This window comes from Argentina silus, assembly GCF_951799395.1.
Source record: "Argentina silus genome assembly, chromosome: 14".
NCBI lineage: Eukaryota > Metazoa > Chordata > Actinopteri > Argentiniformes > Argentinidae > Argentina > Argentina silus.
Genome location: NC_139668.1, coordinates 6914361 through 6936595, shown reverse-complemented (window position 1 = coordinate 6936595; position 22235 = coordinate 6914361). Strand labels below are relative to the sequence as shown.

General features: G+C 46.4%; 1 protein-coding gene across 2 annotated transcripts; it reads right to left on the bottom strand.

The window, feature by feature from the left end:
* Positions 1-18780: 18780 nt before the first annotated feature.
* On the bottom strand, positions 18781-22017 carry LOC310814857 (putative thiopurine S-methyltransferase). 2 transcript variants are annotated; one of them, XM_083684400.1, is made up of 9 exons: positions 21934-22017; positions 20640-20748; positions 20310-20402; positions 20093-20225; positions 19654-19706; positions 19471-19545; positions 19288-19373; positions 19158-19202; positions 18781-18982 (listed from the first exon to the last, which is right to left on the bottom strand). In XM_083684400.1, the coding sequence occupies exons 2-9, from the start codon at positions 20648-20650 to the stop codon at positions 18879-18881; spliced, it is 600 nt and encodes a 199-aa protein (XP_083540526.1). In that variant the 5' UTR covers positions 20651-20748; positions 21934-22017; the 3' UTR covers positions 18781-18878. The 2 variants fall into 2 exon arrangements, with proteins under 2 accessions (XP_083540526.1, XP_083540525.1); XM_083684399.1 differs by having other exon boundaries at positions 20632-20748; positions 21934-22011.
* Positions 22018-22235: the final 218 nt, after the last annotated feature.

The window sequence follows — 22235 nt, the reverse complement described above, 5'->3', positions numbered from 1 at the left end:
TGCAGCTATCTTAAAATAACCAGTACCTGAACTCCTTGGTTGGATTAACTGTACTTGCGTTACCCGAGTCCTTCGTCAAGTCTAGATGTACACCTTCAACATACACCTATAGATAGAGGTTCAGAAAAGGTCCCACTCCATACCCAAGCATTTACTGTGAACCAATGTTTGGACACACATCATGCACGGCTATACTTTACGAGAAAAGGACAGGCCTGCTGTTCATTCAAGTAGGCAGTCGGCTTTTTTAGTAGGCCTGTGTCAAAACACAAATGGAGAATGCGGGCATCGATCCCGCTACCTCTCGCATGCTAAGCGAGCGCTCTACCATTTGAGCTAATTCCCCTGCTTGTCGCAAGCCTACAGCGATGTCAAGAACGAATGGTATACTTGAACCTGAGTCCTTCTCAGTTAACAACTTGCATTTCGACAGCTGCGCACTGGGTTTTCGAAATGAGCCCATCATCTCCAGAGACGCTTGGCCGGTTAGCTCAGTTGGTTAGAGCGTCGTGCTAATAACGCGAAGGTCGCGGGTTCGATACCCGTACTGGCCACTCCCTTTTAAAGGGTCCGATCCCCCACTGCAGCTATCTTAAAATAACCAGTACCTGAACTCCTTGGTTGGATTAACTGTACTTGCGTTACCCGAGTCCTTCGTCAAGTCTAGATGTACACCTTCAACATACACCTATAGATAGAGGTTCAGAAAAGGTCCCACTCCATACCCAAGCATTTACTGTGAACCAATGTTTGGACACACATCATGCACGGCTATACTTTACGAGAAAAGGACAGGCCTGCTGATCGCCATGCTGTTCATTCAAGTCGGCAGTCGGCTTTTTTAGTAGGCCTGTGTCAAAACACAAATGGAGAATGCGGGCATCGATCCCGCTACCTCTCGCATGCTAAGCGAGCGCTCTACCATTTGAGCTAATTCCCCTGCTTGTCGCAAGGCTACAGCGATGTCAAGAACGAATGGTATACTTGAACCTGAGTCCTTCTCATTTAACAACTTGCATTTCGACAGCTGCGCACTGGGTTTTCGAAATGAGCCCATCATCTCCAGAGACGCTTGGCCGGTTAGCTCAGTTGGTTAGAGCGTCGTGCTAATAACGCGAAGGTCGCGGGTTCGATACCCGTACTGGCCACTCCCTTTTAAAGGGTCCGATCCCCCACTGCAGCTATCTTAAAATAACCAGTACCTGAACTCCTTGGTTGGATTAACTGTACTTGCGTTACCCGAGTCCTTCGTCAAGTCTAGATGTACACCTTCAACATACACCTATAGATAGAGGTTCAGAAAAGGTCCCACTCCATACCCAAGCATTTACTGTGAACCAATGTTTGGACACACATCATGCACGGCTATACTTTACGAGAAAAGGACAGGCCTGCTGATCGCCATGCTGTTCATTCAAGTAGGCAGTCGGCTTTTTTAGTAGGCCTGTGTCAAAACACAAATGGAGAATGCGGGCATCGATCCCGCTACCTCTCGCATGCTAAGCGAGCACTCTACCATTTGAGCTAATTCCCCTGCTTGTCGCAAGGCTACAGCGATGTCAAGAACGAATGGTATACTTGAACCTGAGTCCTTCTCAGTTAACAACTTGCATTTCGACAGCTGCGCACTGGGTTTTCAAAATGAGCCCATCATATCCGGAGACGCTTGGCCGGTTAGCTCAGTTGGTTAGAGCGTCGTGCTAATAACGCGAAGGTCGCGGGTTCGATACCCGTACTGGCCACTCCCTTTTAAAGGGTCCGATCCCCCACTGCAGCTATCTTAAAATAACCAGTACCTGAACTCCTTGGTTGGATTAACTGTACTTGCGTTACCCGAGTCCTTCGTCAAGTCTAGATGTACACCTTCAACATACACCTATAGATAGAGGTTCAGAAAAGGTCCCACTCCATACCCAAGCATTTACTGTGAACCAATGTTCGGACACACATCATGCACGGCTATACTTTACGAGAAAAGGACAGGCCTGCTGATCGCCATGCTGTTCATTCAAGTCGGCAGTCGGCTTTTTTAGTAGGCCTGTGTCAAAACACAAATGGAGAATGCGGGCATCGATCCCGCTACCTCTCGCATGCTAAGCGAGCGCTCTACCATTTGAGCTAATTCCCCTGCTTGTCGCAAGGCTACAGCGATGTCAAGAACGAATGGTATACTTGAACCTGAGTCCTTCTCAGTTAACAACTTGCATTTCGACAGCTGCGCACTGGGTTTTCAAAATGAGCCCATCATATCCGGAGACGCTTGGCCGGTTAGCTCAGTTGGTTAGAGCGTCGTGCTAATAACGCGAAGGTCGCGGGTTCGATACCCGTACTGGCCACTCCCTTTTAAAGGGTCCGATCCCCCACTGCAGCTATCTTAAAATAACCAGTACCTGAACTCCTTGGTTGGATTAACTGTACTTGCGTTACCCGAGTCCTTCGTCAAGTCTAGATGTACACCTTCAACATACACCTATAGATAGAGGTTCAGAAAAGGTCCCACTCCATACCCAAGCATTTACTGTGAACCAATGTTCGGACACACATCATGCACGGCTATACTTTACGAGAAAAGGACAGGCCTGCTGATCGCCATGCTGTTCATTCAAGTCGGCAGTCGGCTTTTTTAGTAGGCCTGTGTCAAAACACAAATGGAGAATGCGGGCATCGATCCCGCTACCTCTCGCATGCTAAGCGAGCGCTCTACCATTTGAGCTAATTCCCCTGCTTGTCGCAAGGCTACAGCGATGTCAAGAACGAATGGTATACTTGAACCTGAGTCCTTCTCAGTTAACAACTTGCATTTCGACAGCTGCGCACTGGGTTTTCGAAATGAGCCCATCATCTCCAGAGACGCTTGGCCGGTTAGCTCAGTTGGTTAGAGCGTCGTGCTAATAACGCGAAGGTCGCGGGTTCGATACCCGTACTGGCCACTCCCTTTTAAAGGGTCCGATCCCCCACTGCAGCTATCTTAAAATAACCAGTACCTGAACTCCTTGGTTGGATTAACTGTACTTGCGTTACCCGAGTCCTTCGTCAAGTCTAGATGTACACCTTCAACATACACCTATAGATAGAGGTTCAGAAAAGGTCCCACTCCATACCCAAGCATTTACTGTGAACCAATGTTTGGACACACATCATGCACGGCTATACTTTACGAGAAAAGGACAGGCCTGCTGATCGCCATGCTGTTCATTCAAGTCGGCAGTCGGCTTTTTTAGTAGGCCTGTGTCAAAACACAAATGGAGAATGCGGGCATCGATCCCGCTACCTCTCGCATGCTAAGCGAGCGCTCTACCATTTGAGCTAATTCCCCTGCTTGTCGCAAGGCTACAGCGATGTCAAGAACGAATGGTATACTTGAACCTGAGTCCTTCTCAGTTAACAACTTGCATTTCGACAGCTGCGCACTGGGTTTTCGAAATGAGCCCATCATCTCCAGAGACGCTTGGCCGGTTAGCTCAGTTGGTTAGAGCGTCGTGCTAATAACGCGAAGGTCGCGGGTTCGATACCCGTACTGGCCACTCCCTTTTAAAGGGTCCGATCCCCCACTGCAGCTATCTTAAAATAACCAGTACCTGAACTCCTTGGTTGGATTAACTGTACTTGCGTTACCCGAGTCCTTCGTCAAGTCTAGATGTACACCTTCAACATACACCTATAGATAGAGGTTCAGAAAAGGTCCCACTCCATACCCAAGCATTTACTGTGAACCAATGTTTGGACACACATCATGCACGGCTATACTTTACGAGAAAAGGACAGGCCTGCTGATCGCCATGCTGTTCATTCAAGTAGGCAGTCGGCTTTTTTAGTAGGCCTGTGTCAAAACACAAATGGAGAATGCGGGCATCGATCCCGCTACCTCTCGCATGCTAAGCGAGCACTCTACCATTTGAGCTAATTCCCCTGCTTGTCGCAAGGCTACAGCGATGTCAAGAACGAATGGTATACTTGAACCTGAGTCCTTCTCAGTTAACAACTTGCATTTCGACAGCTGCGCACTGGGTTTTCAAAATGAGCCCATCATATCCGGAGACGCTTGGCCGGTTAGCTCAGTTGGTTAGAGCGTCGTGCTAATAACGCGAAGGTCGCGGGTTCGATACCCGTACTGGCCACTCCCTTTTAAAGGGTCCGATCCCCCACTGCAGCTATCTTAAAATAACCAGTACCTGAACTCCTTGGTTGGATTAACTGTACTTGCGTTACCCGAGTCCTTCGTCAAGTCTAGATGTACACCTTCAACATACACCTATAGATAGAGGTTCAGAAAAGGTCCCACTCCATACCCAAGCATTTACTGTGAACCAATGTTTGGACACACATCATGCACGGCTATACTTTACGAGAAAAGGACAGGCCTGCTGATCGCCATGCTGTTCATTCAAGTAGGCAGTCGGCTTTTTTAGTAGGCCTGTGTCAAAACACAAATGGAGAATGCGGGCATCGATCCCGCTACCTCTCGCATGCTAAGCGAGCGCTCTACCATTTGAGCTAATTCCCCTGCTTGTCGCAAGGCTACAGCGATGTCAAGAACGAATGGTATACTTGAACCTGAGTCCTTCTCAGTTAACAACTTGCATTTCGACAGCTGCGCACTGGGTTTTCGAAATGAGCCCATCATCTCCAGAGACGCTTGGCAGGTTAGCTCAGTTGGTTAGAGCGTCGTGCTAATAACGCGAAGGTCGCGGGTTCGATACCCGTACTGGCCACTCCCTTTTAAAGGGTCCGATCCCCCACTGCAGCTATCTTAAAATAACCAGTACCTGAACTCCTTGGTTGGATTAACTGTACTTGCGTTACCCGAGTCCTTCGTCAAGTCTAGATGTACACCTTCAACATACACCTATAGATAGAGGTTCAGAAAAGGTCCCACTCCATACCCAAGCATTTACTGTGAACCAATGTTTGGACACACATCATGCACGGCTATACTTTACGAGAAAAGGACAGGCCTGCTGATCGCCATGCTGTTCATTCAAGTAGGCAGTCGGCTTTTTTAGTAGGCCTGTGTCAAAACACAAATGGAGAATGCGGGCATCGATCCCGCTACCTCTCGCATGCTAAGCGAGCGCTCTACCATTTGAGCTAATTCCCCTGCTTGTCGCAAGGCTACAGCGATGTCAAGAACGAATGGTATACTTGAACCTGAGTCCTTCTCAGTTAACAACTTGCATTTCGACAGCTGCGCACTGGGTTTTCAAAATGAGCCCATCATATCCGGAGACGCTTGGCCGGTTAGCTCAGTTGGTTAGAGCGTCGTGCTAATAACGCGAAGGTCGGGAGTTCGATACCCGTACTGGCCACTCCCTTTTAAAGGGTCCGATCCCCCACTGCAGCTATCTTAAAATAACCAGTACCTGAACTCCTTGGTTGGATTAACTGTACTTGCGTTACCCGAGTCCTTCGTCAAGTCTAGATGTACACCTTCAACATACACCTATAGATAGAGGTTCAGAAAAGGTCCCACTCCATACCCAAGCATTTACTGTGAACCAATGTTCGGACACACATCATGCACGGCTATACTTTACGAGAAAAGGACAGGCCTGCTGATCGCCATGCTGTTCATTCAAGTCGGCAGTCGGCTTTTTTAGTAGGCCTGTGTCAAAACACAAATGGAGAATGCGGGCATCGATCCCGCTACCTCTCGCATGCTAAGCGAGCGCTCTACCATTTGAGCTAATTCCCCTGCTTGTCGCAAGGCTACAGCGATGTCAAGAACGAATGGTATACTTGAACCTGAGTCCTTCTCAGTTAACAACTTGCATTTCGACAGCTGCGCACTGGGTTTTCGAAATGAGCCCATCATCTCCAGAGACGCTTGGCCGGTTAGCTCAGTTGGTTAGAGCGTCGTGCTAATAACGCGAAGGTCGCGGGTTCGATACCCGTACTGGCCACTCCCTTTTAAAGGGTCCGATCCCCCACTGCAGCTATCTTAAAATAACCACTACCTGAACTCCTTGGTTGGATTAACTGTACTTGCGTTACCCGAGTCCTTCGTCAAGTCTAGATGTACACCTTCAACATACACCTATAGATAGAGGTTCAGAAAAGGTCCCACTCCATACCCAAGCATTTACTGTGAACCAATGTTTGGACACACATCATGCACGGCTATACTTTACGAGAAAAGGACAGGCCTGCTGATCGCCATGCTGTTCATTCAAGTAGGCAGTCGGCTTTTTTAGTAGGCCTGTGTCAAAACACAAATGGAGAATGCGGGCATCGATCCCGCTACCTCTCGCATGCTAAGCGAGCGCTCTACCATTTGAGCTAATTCCCCTGCTTGTCGCAAGGCTACAGCGATGTCAAGAACGAATGGTATACTTGAACCTGAGTCCTTCTCAGTTAACAACTTGCATTTCGACAGCTGCGCACTGGGTTTTCGAAATGAGCCCATCATCTCCAGAGACGCTTGGCAGGTTAGCTCAGTTGGTTAGAGCGTCGTGCTAATAACGCGAAGGTCGCGGGTTCGATACCCGTACTGGCCACTCCCTTTTAAAGGGTCCGATCCCCCACTGCAGCTATCTTAAAATAACCAGTACCTGAACTCCTTGGTTGGATTAACTGTACTTGCGTTACCCGAGTCCTTCGTCAAGTCTAGATGTACACCTTCAACATACACCTATAGATAGAGGTTCAGAAAAGGTCCCACTCCATACCCAAGCATTTACTGTGAACCAATGTTTGGACACACATCATGCACGGCTATACTTTACGAGAAAAGGACAGGCCTGCTGATCGCCATGCTGTTCATTCAAGTAGGCAGTCGGCTTTTTTAGTAGGCCTGTGTCAAAACACAAATGGAGAATGCGGGCATCGATCCCGCTACCTCTCGCATGCTAAGCGAGCGCTCTACCATTTGAGCTAATTCCCCTGCTTGTCGCAAGGCTACAGCGATGTCAAGAACGAATGGTATACTTGAACCTGAGTCCTTCTCAGTTAACAACTTGCATTTCGACAGCTGCGCACTGGGTTTTCGAAATGAGCCCATCATCTCCAGAGACGCTTGGCAGGTTAGCTCAGTTGGTTAGAGCGTCGTGCTAATAACGCGAAGGTCGCGGGTTCGATACCCGTACTGGCCACTCCCTTTTAAAGGGTCCGATCCCCCACTGCAGCTATCTTAAAATAACCAGTACCTGAACTCCTTGGTTGGATTAACTGTACTTGCGTTACCCGAGTCCTTCGTCAAGTCTAGATGTACACCTTCAACATACACCTATAGATAGAGGTTCAGAAAAGGTCCCACTCCATACCCAAGCATTTACTGTGAACCAATGTTTGGACACACATCATGCACGGCTATACTTTACGAGAAAAGGACAGGCCTGCTGATCGCCATGCTGTTCATTCAAGTAGGCAGTCGGCTTTTTTAGTAGGCCTGTGTCAAAACACAAATGGAGAATGCGGGCATCGATCCCGCTACCTCTCGCATGCTAAGCGAGCGCTCTACCATTTGAGCTAATTCCCCTGCTTGTCGCAAGGCTACAGCGATGTCAAGAACGAATGGTATACTTGAACCTGAGTCCTTCTCAGTTAACAACTTGCATTTCGACAGCTGCGCACTGGGTTTTCGAAATGAGCCCATCATCTCCAGAGACGCTTGGCCGGTTAGCTCAGTTGGTTAGAGCGTCGTGCTAATAACGCGAAGGTCGCGGGTTCGATACCCGTACTGGCCACTCCCTTTTAAAGGGTCCGATCCCCCACTGCAGCTATCTTAAAATAACCAGTACCTGAACTCCTTGGTTGGATTAACTGTACTTGCGTTACCCGAGTCCTTCGTCAAGTCTAGATGTACACCTTCAACATACACCTATAGATAGAGGTTCAGAAAAGGTCCCACTCCATACCCAAGCATTTACTGTGAACCAATGTTTGGACACACATCATGCACGGCTATACTTTACGAGAAAAGGACAGGCCTGCTGATCGCCATGCTGTTCATTCAAGTAGGCAGTCGGCTTTTTTAGTAGGCCTGTGTCAAAACACAAATGGAGAATGCGGGCATCGATCCCGCTACCTCTCGCATGCTAAGCGAGCGCTCTACCATTTGAGCTAATTCCCCTGCTTGTCGCAAGGCTACAGCGATGTCAAGAACGAATGGTATACTTGAACCTGAGTCCTTCTCAGTTAACAACTTGCATTTCGACAGCTGCGCACTGGGTTTTCGAAATGAGCCCATCATCTCCAGAGACGCTTGGCCGGTTAGCTCAGTTGGTTAGAGCGTCGTGCTAATAACGCGAAGGTCGCGGGTTCGATACCCGTACTGGCCACTCCCTTTTAAAGGGTCCGATCCCCCACTGCAGCTATCTTAAAATAACCAGTACCTGAACTCCTTGGTTGGATTAACTGTACTTGCGTTACCCGAGTCCTTCGTCAAGTCTAGATGTACACCTTCAACATACACCTATAGATAGAGGTTCAGAAAAGGTCCCACTCCATACCCAAGCATTTACTGTGAACCAATGTTTGGACACACATCATGCACGGCTATACTTTACGAGAAAAGGACAGGCCTGCTGATCGCCATGCTGTTCATTCAAGTAGGCAGTCGGCTTTTTTAGTAGGCCTGTGTCAAAACACAAATGGAGAATGCGGGCATCGATCCCGCTACCTCTCGCATGCTAAGCGAGCGCTCTACCATTTGAGCTAATTCCCCTGCTTGTCGCAAGGCTACAGCGATGTCAAGAACGAATGGTATACTTGAACCTGAGTCCTTCTCAGTTAACAACTTGCATTTCGACAGCTGCGCACTGGGTTTTCGAAATGAGCCCATCATCTCCAGAGACGCTTGGCCGGTTAGCTCAGTTGGTTAGAGCGTCGTGCTAATAACGCGAAGGTCGCGGGTTCGATACCCGTACTGGCCACTCCCTTTTAAAGGGTCCGATCCCCCACTGCAGCTATCTTAAAATAACCAGTACCTGAACTCCTTGGTTGGATTAACTGTACTTGCGTTACCCGAGTCCTTCGTCAAGTCTAGATGTACACCTTCAACATACACCTATAGATAGAGGTTCAGAAAAGGTCCCACTCCATACCCAAGCATTTACTGTGAACCAATGTTTGGACACACATCATGCACGGCTATACTTTACGAGAAAAGGACAGGCCTGCTGATCGCCATGCTGTTCATTCAAGTAGGCAGTCGGCTTTTTTAGTAGGCCTGTGTCAAAACACAAATGGAGAATGCGGGCATCGATCCCGCTACCTCTCGCATGCTAAGCGAGCGCTCTACCATTTGAGCTAATTCCCCTGCTTGTCGCAAGGCTACAGCGATGTCAAGAACGAATGGTATACTTGAACCTGAGTCCTTCTCAGTTAACAACTTGCATTTCGACAGCTGCGCACTGGGTTTTCGAAATGAGCCCATCATCTCCAGAGACGCTTGGCCGGTTAGCTCAGTTGGTTAGAGCGTCGTGCTAATAACGCGAAGGTCGCGGGTTCGATACCCGTACTGGCCACTCCCTTTTAAAGGGTCCGATCCCCCACTGCAGCTATCTTAAAATAACCAGTACCTGAACTCCTTGGTTGGATTAACTGTACTTGCGTTACCCGAGTCCTTCGTCAAGTCTAGATGTACACCTTCAACATACACCTATAGATAGAGGTTCAGAAAAGGTCCCACTCCATACCCAAGCATTTACTGTGAACCAATGTTTGGACACACATCATGCACGGCTATACTTTACGAGAAAAGGACAGGCCTGCTGATCGCCATGCTGTTCATTCAAGTAGGCAGTCGGCTTTTTTAGTAGGCCTGTGTCAAAACACAAATGGAGAATGCGGGCATCGATCCCGCTACCTCTCGCATGCTAAGCGAGCGCTTTACCATTTGAGCTAATTCCCCTGCTTGTCGCAAGGCTACAGCGATGTCAAGAACGAATGGTATACTTGAACCTGAGTCCTTCTCAGTTAACAACTTGCATTTCGACAGCTGCGCACTGGGTTTTCGAAATGAGCCCATCATCTCCAGAGACGCTTGGCCGGTTAGCTCAGTTGGTTAGAGCGTCGTGCTAATAACGCGAAGGTCGCGGGTTCGATACCCGTACTGGCCACTCCCTTTTAAAGGGTCCGATCCCCCACTGCAGCTATCTTAAAATAACCAGTACCTGAACTCCTTGGTTGGATTAACTGTACTTGCGTTACCCGAGTCCTTCGTCAAGTCTAGATGTACACCTTCAACATACACCTATAGATAGAGGTTCAGAAAAGGTCCCACTCCATACCCAAGCATTTACTGTGAACCAATGTTTGGACACACATCATGCACGGCTATACTTTACGAGAAAAGGACAGGCCTGCTGATCGCCATGCTGTTCATTCAAGTAGGCAGTCGGCTTTTTTAGTAGGCCTGTGTCAAAACACAAATGGAGAATGCGGGCATCGATCCCGCTACCTCTCGCATGCTAAGCGAGCGCTCTACCATTTGAGCTAATTCCCCTGCTTGTCGCAAGGCTACAGCGATGTCAAGAACGAATGGTATACTTGAACCTGAGTCCTTCTCAGTTAACAACTTGCATTTCGACAGCTGCGCACTGGGTTTTCGAAATGAGCCCATCATCTCCAGAGACGCTTGGCCGGTTAGCTCAGTTGGTTAGAGCGTCGTGCTAATAACGCGAAGGTCGCGGGTTCGATACCCGTACTGGCCACTCCCTTTTAAAGGGTCCGATCCCCCACTGCAGCTATCTTAAAATAACCAGTACCTGAACTCCTTGGTTGGATTAACTGTACTTGCGTTACCCGAGTCCTTCGTCAAGTCTAGATGTACACCTTCAACATACACCTATAGATAGAGGTTCAGAAAAGGTCCCACTCCATACCCAAGCATTTACTGTGAACCAATGTTTGGACACACATCATGCACGGCTATACTTTACGAGAAAAGGACAGGCCTGCTGATCGCCATGCTGTTCATTCAAGTCGGCAGTCGGCTTTTTTAGTAGGCCTGTGTCAAAACACAAATGGAGAATGCGGGCATCGATCCCGCTACCTCTCGCATGCTAAGCGAGCGCTCTACCATTTGAGCTAATTCCCCTGCTTGTCGCAAGGCTACAGCGATGTCAAGAACGAATGGTATACTTGAACCTGAGTCCTTCTCAGTTAACAACTTGCATTTCGACAGCTGCGCACTGGGTTTTCGAAATGAGCCCATCATCTCCAGAGACGCTTGGCCGGTTAGCTCAGTTGGTTAGAGCGTCGTGCTAATAACGCGAAGGTCGCGGGTTCGATACCCGTACTGGCCACTCCCTTTTAAAGGGTCCGATCCCCCACTGCAGCTATCTTAAAATAACCAGTACCTGAACTCCTTGGTTGGATTAACTGTACTTGCGTTACCCGAGTCCTTCGTCAAGTCTAGATGTACACCTTCAACATACACCTATAGATAGAGGTTCAGAAAAGGTCCCACTCCATACCCAAGCATTTACTGTGAACCAATGTTTGGACACACATCATGCACGGCTATACTTTACGAGAAAAGGACAGGCCTGCTGATCGCCATGCTGTTCATTCAAGTAGGCAGTCGGCTTTTTTAGTAGGCCTGTGTCAAAACACAAATGGAGAATGCGGGCATCGATCCCGCTACCTCTCGCATGCTAAGCGAGCGCTCTACCATTTGAGCTAATTCCCCTGCTTGTCGCAAGGCTACAGCGATGTCAAGAACGAATGGTATACTTGAACCTGAGTCCTTCTCAGTTAACAACTTGCATTTCGACAGCTGCGCACTGGGTTTTCGAAATGAGCCCATCATCTCCAGAGACGCTTGGCCGGTTAGCTCAGTTGGTTAGAGCGTCGTGCTAATAACGCGAAGGTCGCGGGTTCGATACCCGTACTGGCCACTCCCTTTTAAAGGGTCCGATCCCCCACTGCAGCTATCTTAAAATAACCACTACCTGAACTCCTTGGTTGGATTAACTGTACTTGCGTTACCCGAGTCCTTCGTCAAGTCTACATGTACACCTTCAACATACACCTATAGATAGAGGTTCAGAAAAGGTCCCACTCCATACCCAAGCATTTACTGTGAACCAATGTTTGGACACACATCATGCACGGCTATACTTTACGAGAAAAGGACAGGCCTGCTGATCGCCATGCTGTTCATTCAAGTAGGCAGTCGGCTTTTTTAGTAGGCCTGTGTCAAAACACAAATGGAGAATGCGGGCATCGATCCCGCTACCTCTCGCATGCTAAGCGAGCGCTCTACCATTTGAGCTAATTCCCCTGCTTGTCGCAAGGCTACAGCGATGTCAAGAACGAATGGTATACTTGAACCTGAGTCCTTCTCAGTTAACAACTTGCATTTCGACAGCTGCGCACTGGGTTTTCGAAATGAGCCCATCATCTCCAGAGACGCTTGGCCGGTTAGCTCAGTTGGTTAGAGCGTCGTGCTAATAACGCGAAGGTCGAGGGTTCGATACCCGTACTGGCCACTCCCTTTTAAAGGGTCCGATCCCCCACTGCAGCTATCTTAAAATAACCAGTACCTGAACTCCTTGGTTGGATTAACTGTACTTGCGTTACCCGAGTCCTTCGTCAAGTCTAGATGTACACCTTCAACATACACCTATAGATAGAGGTTCAGAAAAGGTCCCACTCCATACCCAAGCATTTACTGTGAACCAATGTTTGGACACACATCATGCACGGCTATACTTTACGAGAAAAGGACAGGCCTGCTGATCGCCATGCTGTTCATTCAAGTAGGCAGTCGGCTTTTTTAGTAGGCCTGTGTCAAAACACAAATGGAGAATGCGGGCATCGATCCCGCTACCTCTCGCATGCTAAGCGAGCGCTCTACCATTTGAGCTAAGTCCCCTGCTTGTCGCAAGGCTACAGCGATGTCAAGAACGAATGGTATACTTGAACCTGAGTCCTTCTCAGTTAACAACTTGCATTTCGACAGCTGCGCACTGGGTTTTCGAAATGAGCCCATCATCTCCAGAGACGCTTGGCCGGTTAGCTCAGTTGGTTAGAGCGTCGTGCTAATAACGCGAAGGTCGCGGGTTCGATACCCGTACTGGCCACTCCCTTTTAAAGGGTCCGATCCCCCACTGCAGCTATCTTAAAATAACCACTACCTGAACTCCTTGGTTGGATTAACTGTACTTGCGTTACCCGAGTCCTTCGTCAAGTCTAGATGTACACCTTCAACATACACCTATAGATAGAGGTTCAGAAAAGGTCCCACTCCATACCCAAGCATTTACTGTGAACCAATGTTTGGACACACATCATGCACGGCTATACTTTACGAGAAAAGGACAGGCCTGCTGATCGCCATGCTGTTCATTCAAGTAGGCAGTCGGCTTTTTTAGTAGGCCTGTGTCAAAACACAAATGGAGAATGCGGGCATCGATCCCGCTACCTCTCGCATGCTAAGCGAGCGCTCTACCATTTGAGCTAATTCCCCTGCTTGTCGCAAGGCTACAGCGATGTCAAGAACGAATGGTATACTTGAACCTGAGTCCTTCTCAGTTAACAACTTGCATTTCGACAGCTGCGCACTGGGTTTTCGAAATGAGCCCATCATCTCCAGAGACGCTTGGCCGGTTAGCTCAGTTGGTTAGAGCGTCGTGCTAATAACGCGAAGGTCGAGGGTTCGATACCCGTACTGGCCACTCCCTTTTAAAGGGTCCGATCCCCCACTGCAGCTATCTTAAAATAACCACTACCTGAACTCCTTGGTTGGATTAACTGTACTTGCGTTACCCGAGTCCTTCGTCAAGTCTAGATGTACACCTTCAACATACACCTATAGATAGAGGTTCAGAAAAGGTCCCACTCCATACCCAAGCATTTACTGTGAACCAATGTTTGGACACACATCATGCACGGCTATACTTTACGAGAAAAGGACAGGCCTGCTGATCGCCATGCTGTTCATTCAAGTAGGCAGTCGGCTTTTTTAGTAGGCCTGTGTCAAAACACAAATGGAGAATGCGGGCATCGATCCCGCTACCTCTCGCATGCTAAGCGAGCGCTCTACCATTTGAGCTAATTCCCCTGCTTGTCGCAAGGCTACAGCGATGTCAAGAACGAATGGTATACTTGAACCTGAGTCCTTCTCAGTTAACAACTTGCATTTCGACAGCTGCGCACTGGGTTTTCAAAATGAGCCCATCATCTCCAGAGACGCTTGGCCGGTTAGCTCAGTTGGTTAGAGCGTCGTGCTAATAACGCGAAGGTCGCGGGTTCGATACCCGTACTGGCCACTCCCTTTTAAAGGGTCCGATCCCCCACTGCAGCTATCTTAAAATAACCAGTACCTGAACTCCTTGGTTGGATTAACTGTACTTGCGTTACCCGAGTCCTTCGTCAAGTCTAGATGTACACCTTCAACATACACCTATAGATAGAGGTTCAGAAAAGGTCCCACTCCATACCCAAGCATTTACTGTGAACCAATGTTTGGACACACATCATGCACGGCTATACTTTACGAGAAAAGGACAGGCCTGCTGATCGCCATGCTGTTCATTCAAGTAGGCAGTCGGCTTTTTTAGTAGGCCTGTGTCAAAACACAAATGGAGAATGCGGGCATCGATCCCGCTACCTCTCGCATGCTAAGCGAGCGCTCTACCATTTGAGCTAATTCCCCTGCTTGTCGCAAGGCTACAGCGATGTCAAGAACGAATGGTATACTTGAACCTGAGTCCTTCTCAGTTAACAACTTGCATTTCGACAGCTGCGCACTGGGTTTTCGAAATGAGCCCATCATCTCCAGAGACGCTTGGCCGGTTAGCTCAGTTGGTTAGAGCGTCGTGCTAATAACGCGAAGGTCGCGGGTTCGATACCCGTACTGGCCACTCCCTTTTAAAGGGTCCGATCCCCCACTGCAGCTATCTTAAAATAACCACTACCTGAACTCCTTGGTTGGATTAACTGTACTTGCGTTACCCGAGTCCTTCGTCAAGTCTAGATGTACACCTTCAACATACACCTATAGATAGAGGTTCAGAAAAGGTCCCACTCCATACCCAAGCATTTACTGTGAACCAATGTTTGGACACACATCATGCACGGCTATACTTTACGAGAAAAGGACAGGCCTGCTGATCGCCATGCTGTTCATTCAAGTAGGCAGTCGGCTTTTTTAGTAGGCCTGTGTCAAAACACAAATGGAGAATGCGGGCATCGATCCCGCTACCTCTCGCATGCTAAGCGAGCGCTCTACCATTTGAGCTAATTCCCCTGCTTGTCGCAAGGCTACAGCGATGTCAAGAACGAATGGTATACTTGAACCTGAGTCCTTCTCAGTTAACAACTTGCATTTCGACAGCTGCGCACTGGGTTTTCGAAATGAGCCCATCATCTCCAGAGATGCTTGGCCGGTTAGCTCAGTTGGTTAGAGCGTCGTGCTAATAACGCGAAGGTCGCGGGTTCGATACCCGTACTGGCCACTCCCTTTTAAAGGGTCCGATCCCCCACTGCAGCTATCTTAAAATAACCACTACCTGAACTCCTTGGTTGGATTAACTGTACTTGCGTTACCCGAGTCCTTCGTCAAGTCTAGATGTACACCTTCAACATACACCTATAGATAGAGGTTCAGAAAAGGTCCCACTCCATACCCAAGCATTTACTGTGAACCAATGTTTGGACACACATCATGCACGGCTATACTTTACGAGAAAAGGACAGGCCTGCTGATCGCCATGCTGTTCATTCAAGTAGGCAGTCGGCTTTTTTAGTAGGCCTGTGTCAAAACACAAATGGAGAATGCGGGCATCGATCCCGCTACCTCTCGCATGCTAAGCGAGCGCTCTACCATTTGAGCTAATTCCCCTGCTTGTCGCAAGGCTACAGAGATGTCAAGAACGAATGGTATACTTGAACCTGAGTCCTTCTCAGTTAACAACTTGCATTTCGACAGCTGCGCACTGGGTTTTCGAAATGAGCCCATCATCTCCAGAGACGCTTGGCCGGTTAGCTCAGTTGGTTAGAGCGTCGTGCTAATAACGCGAAGGTCGCGGGTTCGATACCCGTACTGGCCACTCCCTTTTAAAGGGTCCGATCCCCCACTGCAGCTATCTTAAAATAACCACTACCTGAACTCCTTGGTTGGATTAACTGTACTTGCGTTACCCGAGTCCTTCGTCAAGTCTAGATGTACACCTTCAACATACACCTATAGATAGAGGTTCAGAAAAGGTCCCACTCCATACCCAAGCATTTACTGTGAACCAATGTTTGGACACACATCATGCACGGCTATACTTTACGAGAAAAGGACAGGCCTGCTGATCGCCATGCTGTTCATTCAAGTAGGCAGTCGGCTTTTTTAGTAGGCCTGTGTCAAAACACAAATGGAGAATGCGGGCATCGATCCCGCTACCTCTCGCATGCTAAGCGAGCGCTCTACCATTTGAGCTAATTCCCCTGCTTGTCGCAAGGCTACAGCGATGTCAAGAACGAATGGTATACTTGAACCTGAGTCCTTCTCAGTTAACAACTTGCATTTCGACAGCTGTGCACTGTTTTTTTTTAAATGAGCCCTTCAAAATGAGCACATCATCTCTGTTTCCTGTTCAAGATTCAAGATTCAAGATTCTTTATTTGTCACGTGCATACAAGTATACAGTGAAATGCAAAAGTGACAGTGCCACAGAGTAGTGCAACAATTCAATAGTTTTAAAATACAATCAAATAAAAATAGAAGTACTAAAAAATATACAGTATGGACAGTATAAACAGTATAAACAATATGAACAGTATAACCAGTATGCATATAAGTAAGCAATATAAATAGCATATGGATGATCATGTGTGTGCATATGTGTTAAGATGACAGTGCATGTGTGAGTGACTTGAGGGGGGCACTGGTGGGGTCATCATTGACGATTCTGATGGCGTGGGGGAAGAAACAATTCCTTCTGATTAATATTTTTAAAGGGTCCCATGCAGCTATCATGAAATAATCACGGTGTTAACTCCTTTGTTCAAGTAACTGTCTGTAGCCCTATTCCATCATCAGTAGGCATATTCTCTAATCATAAACTATGAATCACCATGCATAATGTTTACTACCCAGTGTGCAGAAACATTGCTTCAGTACATGTTTGGATATGCAGTGGGACTTTTTCTGAACATCATCTAAAGATTATTAATTTGTTTTCTGCTGCTTGTCCACGGGAATATGATCAACAATCTTATAGGACTCTTTAAAAGCAGTGGCCAGTACGGGTATCGAACCCGCGACCTTCGCGTTATTAGCACGACGCTCTAACCAACTGAGCTAACCGGCCTTATGCTCTCTTGGACGATGGGCTCATGTTGAAAATCGTGTGCGTAACTAGTGCAATAATGGAGCAATTGTGGCAATTCAATAAGATAAAGCAATTTCAGGATAACTTTGATGCTACACCGGGATGGTGTCTGCGCGTGGGTTCGAGAAAAATGGACTTCAACTGTACTGTACTACTTACATTGGAAGGGGAATTGGTAGAGCGCTCGCATTCTCCATTAATTATTTTGAGACACGCTTACTAAGCATCTAAAAATCTACTGCATAATTGAATGGACAGCACGCCTCTTCTATTCTCGTAAACTTTGGATACGCATAATGTATATGTGGAAACATTGGTTCACAGTAAATACTTAGAGATCGAGTGAGACTTTCTCTTAACTCATCTGAAGATTCTTTGTTACTCTGATGTTGATACTCCATGGGAATATGGTCAGCAAAATGTTGATAGTTTACATCTCGACTTGATGAGGGACTAGGGCAATAGACAGTTACTTTAACCACGGAGGTAGCGCAGGGGTTATTTCAAGACAGTTTGGGACCTTTTTAAAAAGTAGTGGCCAGTACGGGTATCGAACCCGCGACCTTCGCGTTATTAGCACGACGCTCTAACCAACTGAGCTAACCGGCCTGTGTTGTTGGTGATGGTAGGCATGTTTTATAATTCTACTACACCCAGTATGACGCGAATGCAGAATAAATAGCCCGTCTGTTTCTGCAATTAACTTCAAATGTATCAATTCCTGACGTTGAACTTGTTGTTTTATATCTGTGAGTCGGGGTTCGTCCAATTCTCAGGTACTGCTAATGTATGCATGTACTACTATTATCAATATTTATATTTCATTACCAGGCTATGAAGCTGAGTGAATGTTTTTTATCGTCCAAAAAGCATTGAAACCTATAATTTCAGGCACTTGGTGTTTACGCGCGTGGAGAAATAGACTCCAATTCTAATTTTACACAGCGTCTACGCTTTACGCACGCGGTGGTAGCAAGTAACTATATTAGAATACAATGTAGTCTATCGACTACGTCTCACGCTTGTCTGAAGACGTGGATTTCACGTGATTAGTGTAGCAGGACCGTTAGGTTTGACACGCGTTGGTGAGATCACTTTAGCTGTTGTGTTGGAAGGGGAATTAGCTCAAATGGTAGAGCGCTCGCTTAGCATGCGAGAGGTAGCGGGATCGATGCCCGCATTCTCCATTCGTATTTTGGCACAAGCCTACTGCCTAATTATATATAATATATACACTCACCGAACAATTATTAGGAACACCTTCTCATGGTTGAGGTGGTGTAATGGTGTGAGGAATGTTTTCTTGGCACACTTTGGGGCCGTTAATACCAATCAATCATCGCTTGAATGCCACAGCCTATATGAGTATTGTTGCTGACCATGTGCATCCCTTCATGGCCACAATTTACGGTGAGTGTATATCCAAGAACAGTTCCCCATTCCTTCATGAGTAAAAATGAAATAACCAATTCAAGTCACACAGTACAAGCTTCATATTTCAGCTGATGCACAGTGCAGAAGACAGCACATAATGAATATCCTATGTTTATTTTCCCTTATTGCCTTCTCAGTCAATCCTAAAGGAGTCATCATTGGTTGAAATGTTCCTTAATTGGACTTCAGGGTGATAAGATGCACTTTCTCTATAAAGTCACTCTGTCGGTCTGTGAGGGCATCTGAGGACTGCACCAACTCTATGTCACAGCTCTTCCCTGGAATAACAAAAAAAAACAATAACATATTCAACATAATTTCTCCTAAATCTCCCCCATAGTACCCTTCACATGTAATTATATGTGGGTCTTTGTTTAATTAGAAAAATCCAATACTGACTCAATGAGTGAATGAGTATTACTGAGACCATTGTTTTTTCCTAACTGAACTCACCAAATAGATTTTGCACTTGCTCATCAGGCACAAAAAAAGGAGGCCCTGAAGAGAAAGAGAAGGATAAGATTACACTCTGATGAGCTCTAGTGACATGTAACAATTCAAATAGTGCACAGGGCAAAATTACCTTTGTATAATTCTGGATTGTACAAAAATGTGTCAAGGAGGTATCTGCAATCCTTGGCCATTAACGACATGATCAGAGCAGCATATCTTTTTAACAAAAATAAGAGACAGAGTTAGCCAGTGTCCATCATAACCTGCTTCCATGTTGAATCTAAAGGAAGGAGTCCATCTCATGTGGTCTTACTTTCCTCTGTCCTCTGGGTTTATGGCCACCAAGGAACCTCTGTCCCAAATCCCTCCAAACTGCCCCTCGATTGCACTGTCAAACAAAGTGAGAGTTTATCCAAGACAGCCTCTTAATTCTCACCTAAGACATATAATGCAATCCCAATTACCCTGTTAAATGAGAGACGACATACATGTTTACCTGGAGAAATTGTATAGATCACATTGGTACAAGGATATATTCCCCCCAGAACTCTGTGGAGCAAAAAGGCAATGAATGATTAACTCAAGTTCAAACTACAATGCCCATACAGCAGCTTTCCGAGAGCCTTTCCCTCTGGAATCCTACCATATCCTTACCTCTGGAGGCACTATTTGAATGCAGCAGGAATACAATACAGCAGGTTTCTCTAGTCCTCTCTCACAGCACCAATCACTATCTGGTCCAGCTCAGTTGCTAGTAGAAATGCAGTCAAAAAGACTGGACCTCTCAGACAAATAAATGAGGAGAAACACTCAGTAATATTGACTTTCTCTGAGCCAAATTAACTTGTAACTTCAACATTCCTCCCCCTACATCGATGGCTGATCTCCTTTTGGCATCAACACAGTTAACTTAACAGCTCTCTGATATACTGTACCTTGAAAACCTTAGCTCCAGGTATGGCAGGAACCACTTCTTCACTGTAAGTCATGTAGTTCTCCTCAAAGAACTGCTTGATGGCCTTCTCTGCAATCTCCACCCCAACAACCGAATGGCCCATATCAGCCAGCCTGGAATTCATAAAAAAAGAGAACTCTTTACTTTAGCAGGCCAGGACAAGTTAGTAATGAATATATTGCAATTCTTCTACTCACCATTTCATATCTACAGCTTTCCCACAGAGAGGGAAGAAGAATCTAACTCTTTCCCGTCCGGCAAGAACTCTCTCAATATTGCCCTCCAGCATCCTATCAAAATTGAACAAAGACTAATATCACACCAACAAATAAAACAGTGGTTCAGACAATGATGAAATGCCTCACAGTTACAGGAAATTCTATTTTGCTCACTGAAACACTTAATCATATGAATATGAAGTTAACCTTAAAGGTGTTGCAAGCTGACATACACTTTAAATGCTAAACAGGCATCCTTCATTCAAGTAACTATAAAGGTAAATGAAAGCAAGCTTTTTACTCGTGTACTTGGGGGTCATGCCAGCCAGCTTTGTCCTCCTGCCAGAGTGCTTCCCATTCTTCCAGCGTCCTCACACTATCCGCCTGGGCAGCCAGCATTTTGTTTATGTGACACCAACTGCAGTAATGTTAAAGAGAGGAAGTAGGAAGTCGGTGAAATGCATGATTCATTCACAGAGTTGACCTGATCCTGCGGAAGTTCACAGCTGGTCTATATTCTCCATATCATTGTGATGACTCAAATCTTTGCATGTGAGAGGCATGTGACAGGCCACTTATAGCACCACTTGTCCATTATAAGAGCGGTCAAAGATTAGTCTGTATATGACAGGGGAGGCTGGTGGAGGTAGGTATTGGAGGACAGGCTCATTGTAATGCATGGAATGGAATGAGAAATGGTATCAAACACATGTGTTGTACAATGAGCCTGTCCTCCAATACCTATCTCCACCAGCCTCCCTTGTCATATACAGACTAATCTTAGACGTTTATTCATTAACTTTTTACTATGAGTCTGGTTGTCTCTGTTTTACAGTGCTGTGTCCCCATTGCGGACAGGGATGGCTTTTCTCATGGTGCATCTACCTTCTGTGACCAAAGAGAAACTAAATTATTTAGGAGCCATTAGTAGCCTACTATCGTACTAACTCTATTGATATAAGACGCCATTACTTTTAATACAAGTGTCAACAATAGGCTAAGCCAAACATATTTGCACAGGCAAATTATTTGGTTACAAAAGCGACTGGCTAAAAACCTTGGTTACAAACTGATTTCCGTATTGATATAGGCCAAATTACGATGACTTCACTCACAAAATATTATTTCCAAATTCGTTAGGCTATACTGCATTAGGCTACACTTCTACAGTTGCATTCGTAGACAGACTGAAAGGATAGCGGTACGTGTAGTGCTTATTTAAATCATTATCAGTATTGCTTATTACAGCTTTGCGTTGATGTCTCAAAATATTATTCAAATATTAGTTAGGCTACACTCTAGCACCCTATTATGAAGTTTTTAATGATGAATCGGCGTCACCTCAAACCAATCACTGTAATTTCGTAAATGCTGCATCTGTATGACAAGACCCATCAATCACCAAAGTGGCATCATCATTGTCCCAGTGGTGTCGGAGAAAAAGCTTGTGAAATACGAACGGACAGAAACCGAATCATAGTCGCCTCCCCGATTTCATCGCTGGGGGACAACTAACAGAAACATGTTTGTAATTTGATTTAAATGTAAATGTAAACAATGTGTGTACCCCATTGTCATGCAAGAGGAAGAAGTAATTACTCACAAGATTTCGTTTCTGTCTGTTGGGCTAGTCAGTTTGTACTTCTCCATCAATCCAGCAGAGGGTAACATCCACTTTTGAGATAATGATGTTGAGGCCCTACTGATCCAGACCACTATAAACTTGAACCCTCTCTGTCTTCTAAGGCATACATACTTCTGGCATAAAGACGACAGATTAGCCATCAAGAAAACTACCACCCATTTGGAAAATCTCTCTCTTGAATTGATTTAACCACACAACTTTTAGTTTAGCTAAGAAGTTTCACAGTTGAAATTGCAGTATCTATTAAGTTTAAAATCTAA

Bases quoted from the DNA above. Each gene is read 5' to 3' on its own strand.
- LOC310814857 (XM_083684399.1), bottom strand. From the start codon at position 22,001: ATGTTACCCTCTGCTGGATTGATGGAGAAGTACAAACTGACTAGCCCA. The intron at 20,226-20,309 runs GTGAGTAGAAGA...TATGAATTCCAG, and splicing joins AAAGCTGTAGATATGAAATG to GCTGGCTGATATGGGCCATT. The intron at 19,546-19,653 runs GTAAACATGTAT...TTTGTTTGACAG, and splicing joins GATCTATACAATTTCTCCAG to TGCAATCGAGGGGCAGTTTG.